We start from the raw sequence: 11285 nt of genomic DNA on the forward strand, positions 1-11285 counted from the left end.
GCAGTAGGGGGGCAGTAGGGGGCAGTGCCTGGTAGTGAAGGATGAAGGGCAGAAGGAGTGCCACTGAGGTATTGCACCAGTGGACGCTCAATACTGGAGTATCACAACAATAATACACATGAACCATGCGCACTCACAGCAATTTGTTGGGTTTTTTTTTACCGCAGAATAAGACAGATGTTCAGGGCACGCTTATGGAAATGAAACACACACACACACATAAGGAGGGCGAGAGGGAGAGAGAGAGAGAGAGAGAGAGAGAGAGAGAGCGAGAGTGGTGGCTCACATATTTGCCATACCAATGCATATCAGGTTATTTGACATGCACCATAAATGTTGGCCTACATGCTTTTCTTTTTTACAGTAAATAATGTGCTTTGTGCTTTGTGCTTTGTGTGTGTGTGTTTGTCCCTGCAAGCACGCCAATACAGTAATGCATAAAAATGCAAACAGACTTAAATAATGCTAGATTAACACAAAGACCACACATTCAAAAGACCCCCCTCCAAAGGTACTGCCAACATCTGCACAAGCAGAAAGACCTATTTAGGAAGATACCGCTAAAGTGCATGTAACACTTTGGTGATTTAATGCAGTTTTTAATTGGATGGAGGCCCATTATTTCGCAATACAGAGGGGGCAGTGAGGCACGTAAAGCTCTTGAATATTTTTTGCAAATCGTGTTCGACAGCAAAATGATTAACCGCGGCACTAAATTTGCCTCCCAAAATGAAAAGCAAACTTCATGCAAGGCGTAATTTAATTGTTTCCCTCCACATTTTTCCGCCTCGCCATTGTTGAAGGCTTAACATTTTTAAAGTCTGCTGATCTGTTGTAGCGGGGGACAAGGGCAGCCACAGGGTAACAAATGTTTGCGAAAAAATCGGGAGAAAACAGAGCTTCACTCGTGGCCTCACAGACGTTACTGATCTCAAAACCAATGTGATTCATTTGTTGTGGGCCTGAGAGGTTTTAAGACAATAAAGTGTTGACATTTGTATACAAACCAGACGAGGAGGATAATGACAGTGAAGGAAATTACGTTTAAAAATAACTTTACATTTCATTGTTACCCATGTGTCTGTTTTTTGTTCAATAATACTGTAAACAAAGCATGGTCAAATGTTGTTCTGATTGTGATGTTGTTTCTGCCATGTGCTGTGAATGCTGCCATCTGCAGTCCAACTGGTGGAAGTGCAGGCTAAAGGTCCCTCTGAGGTAATCCTTTTCATGTTACCCAAATATTGTTTTTTGAGGGGTATTAATGCTGACTGTTGCAGTTGTGCCTCAAATAAATGTGTAATCACTTGGTCACAAGTGATACATAACATTGTGAAAATAAATTTCACTCCAGAATTTATATTCAGAACCTCTTATTTGAATGGCAGTGTAGTGCAGTGTATTTGAACACAAAGAAACACAAAAAATATCTTGCCACATTTACCAATATCTGACATGTGGTGTGCTGTCAAGGAGGCTGAAGGAACAGCTTGATTCCAAATCACAGGAAACAGTAAGGATGTGCTTATGCCAAATCGGTGTACCGTTTCAGCAACCCCAGGAGTCATCGCAGTTATCCCTCTCAGTAATGGCTGTCTCTAGAGGACAGACACACATCTACTACTGCAGAGAACTATAAATGTACACGCCATTTTAGTCACATTACCTCATTTTATATTACAAATTTTGACCCTGATATATGCATGTATATATGTGTTCACTGCATATGTGAATGCAGCAAAACCACTGTAAAATGACTGCAGCAAAACCACTGTAAAATGACTTCAATCTCAGATTTGTTAATTCAACTGTTTGAGAGGCTTGAGATGCCGTGGCTGTCTCGTTAGTATTTCAGACATTGATTGCTTCTCGCATCTTATGTAAATCCTCTTAAGTCACTGGTTATTGTTTATTGTGTCGGTGAAGGTGAGGTGCTCCTAAGCCCTGTTGGGTTGCTTATCTCAGCCATGCATGCATCTTTGTTTCCTCTGTGAAGTTTTTTTTTCCCATACAGACAATGACAAATAAAGTTGCACAAGATGGCGATGACATTGGCATACCACGGATCCACTCAACAGGCTGAGGCTTGTTGGTTCAGTTCACAGAAGGGCGTACGGAGTTCTGTTCATAACTTAAGCCATGAAATTGTCCTCTAAGTGGTTGGAAATCATACCTCGAAAAACCTTGCGACATATATGTACATCGTCATGTTCATGTTTAAGGTTTCTGTGTGATTTTTGACTCTCTGATCAGTTCATTTTGTGACTTAATTCAACCCAATAGCTAATGTATCACTTTGTTTATGAATGTAGTTGGTCTCTGTGCATACAGTCCTATTTTCCCATTTGATATTTATGACTAAAGAAACACTGCCATTTTGACACAAGATAATTTATTATAATCAAATACGAAATACTGCTATACAAATTGCAATGCTGCGTATTGCAGCATTTTCCCGCATGTAATTAGACGCAGTTAAGATATGTGAATTCCAGCCACAGGAAGACATAATTCTTCTTCAAGGTCACAATAACCTGCTCAGCTTGAAGCAGAGCTGTAGTGCTCAGATGCTGTTCAGTGGTAGGAGTAGAGCCCATTGACTGTGTGCTCTTCTAATCTACAGCCAGTGGGTCACACAGGTAGGGTTCTCCTGAAGCCAGTGGTTCACACAGGTAGGGTTCTCCTGAAGCCAGTGGGTCACACAGGTAGGGTTCTCCTGAAGCCAGTGGGTCACACAGGTAGGGTTCTCCTGAAGCCAGTGGTTCACACAGGTAGGGTTCTCCTGAAGCCAGTGGTTCACACAGGTAGGGTTCTTCTGAAGCCAGTGGGTCACACAGGTAGGGTTCTCCTGAAGCCAGTGGGTCACACAGGTAGGGTTCTCCTGAAGCCAGTGGTTCACACAGGTAGGGTTCTCCTGAAGCCAGTGGTTCACACAGGTAGGGTTCTTCTGAAGCCAGTGGGTCACACAGGTAGGGTTCTCCTGAAGCCAGTGGTTCACACAGGTAGGGTTCTCCTGAAGCCAGTGGGTCACACAGGTAGGGTTCTCCTGAAGCCAGTGGTTCACACAGGTAGGGTTCTCCTGCTCACTTGCTCCCCTCTCCTTCCATGTCATCTGCTAAACAGATTCACTCATCAGTGACATGTTCAGTGAGGTGGTTTGTTACTCTCAAACAAAATGTCGTCTGCAGAGTCCTCAATGCTGGGCCGTATCGAACGTAGCTCCAGCTCACTCTGAGCAGGACACAACTGAGATATGTGCAGTTTATCTGCGTGATCCACCCCTTCCGTGAAGCGGTTGCTGCGTGATCCACCCCTTCCGTGAAGCGGTTGCAGTACTCCGCACAGTTTGGTGTTCTGAAAACCCTGTACCCATCAGACCCCTTAGTCTGCACTCATGAATTGATGACTTGTGTACTGTTGTCATTTTCAGTGCAGAGGACACCTGTACCACAAAAGGAAGAGGTTAGCAGTGGTCAGTGGAGGCTTGAAGTTCATATGATATGATCATATCATATACCTTTCCTATTCACACACACATTAGGCCTACCACACACAGCTGTCTTTTGTTGGTGGAGTTCTTCAAACAGACTATATAACATGTTTTTTACGTGTACATACAAGTTTAATTTATACATTTCACTCAATAAGTCATCAACAACAATAACTATACATGCGGTCTATACATGGGAATGCATTTCTTTTTCGCCTGGAAGTTGGAATGCCTGGAACGCGCACAATTACTCTGTCTGGTAGAATGGGTCTCTCTCACTCTTTCACATATGAATCCCGTTAAAAACAACATTGGATAGAACACATTTTCATTCATACTCAGTCTTCCAACCCGATAAATAAACAGTTGTGTGTATTCCCACCTAACTGTAGACTATTTAACAGGATGCTACTGCGCTCAAACCTCCGTGAGAGGTGTGTAAAACATACGAGGTCTCACACCAGTTAACCGAGCTATAAACTAAACTTGCTATCTCTAGTTTAGGGAACCATCTTAACAGTTGGTAGTTGCTAGTGTGTGTGATAAGAACTTATTTTAATTTGAAGTGAATATAAACTCATGTTAATATGAAGCTGCACAGGCTCCCAGAGGGTTTCTACCTTTTCCTGTTATAATTTTGAGGAGATTGTAACATCAGCTAGATAACTAGCTATCATGTCACGCAAATGGAACCATTTAACCCTCCTATTATCTTTGGGGTCAATTTGACCCCATTCAATGTTTAACATCTCTAAATAACTGATTGACATTTTTTTTGTGTGCTTAATATTTAATGACTTTTCCTAATTTAATGAGGACAACTGGGTAAACATAAAATGAACATGATGATATGTTTTCAATGTCCTGTACACATGCTGTACGCATGTGTTCTTTGGGGTCAATTTGACCCCAGGCTGTTTTAGAAGTATAAAACATCTAAGAAATATCAACATTTACACACATTGTTACTATTCTTGATAACAGAAATTGTTAGACTGATTACTGATTAAGGGCCAAATAGCTTTGCATCATATGACCTCTCTCTGATCTTCTCACACCAAAAGACCTCAAGTGTTTGCATTCACTGCATTCCAGCAACACCTGGTTGCTTGCTACAACATCTCCCACTGTCACAGAGAGAACCTAAGGGTGTTTGTGACCTCCAAGTTAAGTGCAAATGTATCTTCATCATATGAAGTGACATCAGGGTGTTAGCTACACATCAAGTGCTTTGAAGACATATTTACACACCAAAAATGTTTAATAAGTTAATAGTCTATGTTTTTTTTTAAAAATGTGGTTCCTTATGGATTTGGAAGCCTGACATATAGAGTATTTTAGAGACACAGTGTAGCCAGACTACAGTGCAAGAAAAGTAATGTTTCTTTTTCAATAGGTTTTTTTTAGGCTAATAGCTCATGTTTCCATCTGAGCTGCCTTAAGTGGATTTTGGTAGTGCGTCATCATGAGACACGTCCTCTCATTCTGTGCAGTATACTGCACTGTAAAAATAAGTGTTTTAAGTTCCTAAAAGCATCTACCAAATAACTAAATCTAAATGTTGTGGTGTGACATCAGTGTTCAAGACTGTTCGTGTAGCTCTTTATTTTCTTTGGTGATTCCATGGATCTTGTGAGATGAGACATACATTTTAAGATGGTACGAAATTAAGTAAACTGGGTTATATTTCGTAGAATCTTTGATCATGTTAGTGATGTAATGCTTTATTATTTCTTAGAAATAAAAATACTAATATATCTAACATAACATATTTACTGGAGCTGTGCTACACTTTTATTGAACTCTGCCCTTGAAGCTATAGCTAGCAATCAGATGTTTGACCACCACAGTAGTTATGCTCGCTCGAAAAATGTTACTCATAATTGCCGACTGCCTTGTAAACATGATCAGTTTCTCAAACAAAAAAAAATGTCTTAAACAGGTCAATTACTTTTAAAATTCTTCCTATGGTTGGCTGTAAATAGGACAGGTTGTCTAGGCTTACTGTTCACGAGGTCCATGTAATGGACAGTCTCGATGAGTACGGGAAGACCGGACGTCTGTTTGAAACTCCCAAAAAAATGCAGGCTAGATGTAGAAGGTAGGCTATTTTATGACGAGATAAGTTGCCATTGTATTGTGTTGCATTTAGTTTTAAGTGCTGAAACAATGAACTGTTCAAATTTGCCAAAAAATTGAAGAAATTTGGAGGGGGAAAAATACTTTTTTCACGGCACTGCAGGCTACTTCAGTTATTATCATTGAATTTAATTTCATGCTTCATGTAGATAGTACAGTCTGCAGAGCCATCTATGGGCCATTTAGAGACAGCAGATTTGCGGTTTTACAGTTGTATTTGTTTAAAGATGTGAGAGGAGAATATACAAAAAGGTTTTTTTTTAGTAATCATTCATTCTGAATCCCTTAATTTTTCTCTGAAAAAAAAGTCAATATATAAACCCAGTGAAGGGTTTTCGCCAGTAATCGTTAATCACTATGAGGCTTTTAACTACACTGGCAGGTGTGTCGTGGCAACATTACATGGGAACTTTGCCTATGGGGAAGGTCTTGTACCAACTTGAGTGTTCCAAGTGCAGAGTTGATAAAGGCAGCCGAAGTGAAGTCGTGTCCTCCATTTTAGAACCCACATATGATCCAACAAGTTAATATCTACATCTTCTTTGGTTTTTAACCCAACTTTATTGGTTACTTTCGATTTAGGGTCAAATAAACAAGAAAGCATGGCTAGTCCAAATAGGATTCTTATCAAAGGTGGAAAAATTGTGAACGAAGATGCCACTCAACTAGGTGATGTGTACATTGAAGACGGAAAGATTGTGGCGGTCGGATTAAATCTGCATTTACCCGGTGGAGTGCGGGTCATTGATGCCCGGGACAAATTGGTGTTGCCAGGAGGCATAGACACGCACACTCACATGGAGTTGGCATTTATGGGCACTAAAGCCGTGGATGACTTTCACATTGGAACAAAGGTAAAGGCGAAGTGCAGCCTGACTTTATGATGTTGCCTATTATAGTTTCAGATCGTAGTGGAAACACGCAAACATAGCTTTCCTTTCACTTTCGAAAATATGTTCATTTGTAATTAAACATGGACTGTGATGGATCTATGTGGTCTCAGTTATTCCATCAACCAACTTTGCTGACTTTGTATAAGAAGCCTAGAAAATGTAAACAGACAGCACTCAGTTGCATGCATGTTCTGGATATTTGAAATCCCTTACTGTGCATTTCTTCTAGTTGGCCTAAATCACATGTGGCAAACATATGTTGCTTGTTTTAATAAATAAGTGCGTTATTGGCAGCAAAAACAACCCTGTTAAATGCTTCAGTATTTTATCATGATATTACTTCTGTCAGTGTCACAAGGAGTTCTTTGAGAACAGTTTTTTTTAAGCAGTGCAGGGGTTATTGCTGCTTACACCTGAGACGGGTCTGCATACTAACCCTAAGTCTTCACATGAAACACAACCATCCAAAGGTTAAAAAATCTTTGTCTGTGGTTCACAGTTCTACTCCTGTCGTCCAACCATGAAAGATTGCACAAACAGTGCAAATAAACCTCACTGCAGCAACATGTTAGTTCACAAGTGTATTCATGTCTCATATTTCCCAGGCTGGTTGCTTTAAAGATGGGGTCATGCCACCAATAAAGGATGCCATATTGCAGTCACAAGATGGCAATCTCGTAGCATTCTATACTTATTGCTGATCTCAGTTAATCTGCTTGATTGCATATGAAATAACTGCAAGTTGTTGTTTAGTGTCAAGGCCAGACTTTATGTTTGCACCTGGCCAAGGCATGTCTGAGGCAGCTGCATCTCAAGGGGTCTTAAGGAGTCCATACAGTGTTGTTCAAATGTGCTTCCACGCCTTTACAGAGAAAAGAATGTAGAGCGGGCCAAGAAGGAAGGTTAATATTAACCTTATAAAACATAGAATATGGGGAGAGATTATGCGTATGTGGAGTTGCTTAACAGGAAAAGACTGTTTGTGCATGATTGTGCAATCTTGTGGCTTCCTAAAACAATGCTAGAAGCCAAACATGGGGACCAACAAGGAAGAATAATATGACAAGATTTTACACAAATATGACTTCTATTCTTTTTATATATTTTCTTATTATTATAACATATTTATTTATATATATTTTATATTCATTATTAATTGTTTTTATTCGTTTTATTTATTGACATCAAAGAATAATTACAAAAGAATGACTGAAACACTGCTCATGTTATCAGCCTATACATTGTTTTCTAAGTGTTTGAATGTGAAGAATGTTGTGTCCGGGTGGGGGCACGCATTAAATAAGAAAGAAGCGTTGGAGAGGCTGATAACGTAACTTATATTTATTACTAGGACGAACAGGTAGCCCTGGCTCATCAGGAGCGCAGAGTGGAGTGCAGGCAGAGTCCATGTACAAGAGGGCGAAAGAGGGGAGCGCATCCCCTTTATAGTTCCCCCATGACCTGAAGGATCATGGGAGCTGAAGTGGCAATATGCATACACAACAAAGAACAGTATGTGTAATCTAATAGTGTTGTTGGCGACATGATAAAGGCACATATTGTGCAAAGTATACATTGGACAGTGTCATTTATTATAAGCTAGCCGAGTTAGGTTTTCAAGGTTGCAAACTTCCGAAGCTTATTTGGTGTGAGGTTGACAAACACTGATCAAACTTCTTGGCTTCTCCTCTGAAAACGTTTTACTCAGTTTCTTCGTCACCTCTGCCATGACGTCCTTACAAAGAATACTGCGCTAGCTTCTTCTTAATGCTAGCAGAAGGGTCTAGGTGTGTGTGAGGTGGTGCCATAAAGAAGCTAGAAGACCACAAGGAGAAAATGGCTGACCAAATATTATTATTATTATTATTATATTATGATTCTAATTGGAAAGGAAAGACTTTGTGACAAAAGGTCTTTAGCTTGTGCCCTCTGGGGTAGCCCTGCAGAAGCTCCCCAGACTTGAAGTGGTAGGCTCTCTCTACAGTGGCAGGCCCGCTCCGCAGTCGTAGACCCGCTCCGCAGTGGCAGGCCCGCTCCTCAGTGGTAGACCCGCTCCTCAGTGACAGACCCGCTCCTCAGCACCAGCATAGACTGTGTTCCTGTCCACTCCAATGGCCTTGTCTTTGTTCTTCGCTTTACCAGGGAACATTTTCTGGCGTTCAGCACAGCTGTTGGTGATGCTGGCACTCGACAGGTTAAATAATGATTTAATACAACACGACCATTAACTTAACAATACCTGCTAAAATAGGCCTTACTGAATCCTTAACCTTAAAAGAGCACAGAGGCAAAGGCAACTGTAAAATCTTACCACACTTGAATGTCTTATTATTCCCCTTACACAAAAAAGGCACACCCAAGGTGTGATACTGTTGCATACAAATATTTCTATAGACTTTTACCTTTCAGTCCAATTGTTCCATGGCCACAGTTGTACGTAAGCCTATAGCCTATTCTGCATCGTTTTGGTTGTTAAGAGGGTTAACAAAACTAACAGATAGCTTACATTGAAAGTTGAAGTCGTGCCATAATTCACTCTCATGTTTACATTAATACATGACCCATTACATATTATCCTGCTAACAGCTCACATTACTCAGGTGTGGAAGCAGTGAACCAGTCTGTGCTTCAAACTGCACCGGGTGTAACTGAGCCCGATGGCTAAGAAAGCAACATAACATCGGCCAAATCCAGTGGAAAGTTGGGGCCAGTAATCAGTCTAAAAGATGTGGTTAGCCTTTAATAAGGAACTGACCTGGAGCTTGTAGAGGAGAAGCAATAATAATTAAAAAAAAACCATCTGGAACTTATCTTATGATACGTATGTTATGGCTAGTAGGATGGCCTAACTGGCCGGATTGTTGTGGTGATTTTATGTTGTCACGTTTGATAAAGAAATGTAGCCTAATAGTAAGCTAACTATCTATTTATTGGTTATATTTTTGTCTCTTATTTTGCCTCGCTAAAGGTTCACAGTATTGCCCAGACCCCACCTTGATTTCGTGCAATCACACCAACCAATAGGAGTCGCTGGTGTGCAATCACACCAACCAATAGGAGTCGCTGGTGTGCAATCACACGAACCAATAGGAGTCGCTGGTGTGCAATCACACCAACCAATAGGAGTCGCTGGTGAGGCTCAAGCATGTGATCGCCTCACCACCCCTTACCTACTATTTTTGTTGATAATTAGTTAATTATGAACTAAATGATTATCAGCGCATTACTAATGTTCTTTATTATAACGTGTTACTTCAAAATCACTGTAAAAATGTAAAAAGTCACTGCAACAGAACCATACAGTTACCAGAAAAACACAAACTGCTCTGATATTATAAAATGAACTGTTTATGTATGAATACTATTCTGATTAAACCAATCGATTTTTACCTCTCTCTGTCTTTCTCTCCCTCCTCTCTCCTTCTCCCTCTATCCCCCTCTCTTTCCTCTCTCCTTCCCTTTGTAACTCTCTTTCCTCCCTCCTCTCTCTTTCCCTCTTTCTCTCCCTACCTTTGTCTCTCTCTCTTTCTCCCTATCTCTCCCTCCTTTTGTCTTTCTCTCTCTCTCTCTCCCCCTTTCCTCCCTGTTCTGTTAGGCTGCTGTTGCCGGGGGGACCACCATGATCCTGGACTTTGTGATCCCCCAGAAGGGAGCATCTCTCCTGGAGGCCTACGAGAAGTGGAGAAGCACGGCCGACCCCAAAGTGTGCTGCGACTACTCCCTCCATGTGGCCGTCACCTGGTGGGACGAGTCGGTACGCTCACACACACACACACACTAGATACAGATGTGCATTTGATCAACATCTGGTCATGTTTACACTGCCTGTAGTCACTGGATTGAGACACCAGTGTTGCATCACTTGCTAGATGCTATATTACCCAAGTCTGCAATACTGTGATATATACACTGTGATTGTACTGTGTTCACATATATTCATATTTGCACATGTATGCATGAACACATTGCAGGTCAAGAGAGAAATGGAAACACTTGTTCGTGAGAAAGGTGTCAACTCCTTCAAAATGTTCATGGCCTATAAGGGAGTGTTCATGCTGCAGGACGACGAGCTGTACTCCGCGTTCTCCCAGTGCAAGGAGATCGGTGCCATAGCCCAGGTTCACGCAGAGAATGGAGATTTGATCGCTGAGGTAAGAGTGTTTCTGATCTGACCGTGGAGATTTGATCGCTGAGGTAAGAGTGTTTTATGATCTGACCGTAGAGATTTGATCGCTGAGGTAAGAGTGTTTCTAATCTGACCGTGGAGATTTGATCGCTGAGGTAAGAGTGTTTTATGATCTGACCGTAGAGATTTGATCGCTGAGGTAAGAGTGTTTCTGATCTGACCGTGGAGATTTGATCGCTGAGGTAAGAGTGTTTTATGATCTGACCGTAGAGATTTGATCGCTGAGGTAAGAGTGTTTCTGATCTGACTGTGTTCTTGGTGTCCAGCGGCACCACAGCTGCACCCGTGAGCCGGCGGGGCATCTTGTTTCTGCCCGTCTCTACTATCTAGGTTAGCGTTGTCAAACCGGTGGGCGGTTAATCAATAACTTTTAGGCGTTTGTTTATGACCCTCAGTGGTCACATAAAATTGAGAGATGTTAAGATACAAAGCCACGGTTCAGTCCACATTTAAGTATATACGTCAATCATTAAAGGAAAACTTCAGGATTTTTTAACCTGGTCCCTATTTTTTCCATCTTTCTAGATCTAAAGTTTTACTAGGGACAAAAACGATTGAAATCGGGCCAGTATTGAGT

At 41.2% G+C, this 11285-nt stretch overlaps 1 protein-coding gene across 3 annotated transcripts in view; it reads left to right on the forward strand.

The window, feature by feature from the left end:
- The first annotated feature begins 6073 nt into the window (after nt 1–6073).
- dpys (dihydropyrimidinase) overlaps nt 6074–11285 on the forward strand; it is a 17727-nt gene continuing 12515 nt past the window's right edge. For 2 of the 3 annotated variants that reach the window (XM_031576754.2, XM_012823124.3), the window contains exons 1-3: nt 6074–6483; nt 10118–10276; nt 10494–10673. In XM_031576754.2, the coding sequence (XP_031432614.1) occupies nt 6232–6483; nt 10118–10276; nt 10494–10673 (591 nt within the window). In that variant the 5' untranslated portion in view covers nt 6074–6231. Of the gene's footprint in view, nt 6484–9634; nt 9655–10117; nt 10277–10493; nt 10674–11285 lie in introns of those variants that run through there. The other variant, XM_031576755.2, reaches the window with a different exon arrangement.

Source organism: Clupea harengus, chromosome 11 (genome assembly GCF_900700415.2).
Source record: "Clupea harengus chromosome 11, Ch_v2.0.2, whole genome shotgun sequence".
Lineage (NCBI taxonomy): Eukaryota > Metazoa > Chordata > Actinopteri > Clupeiformes > Clupeidae > Clupea > Clupea harengus.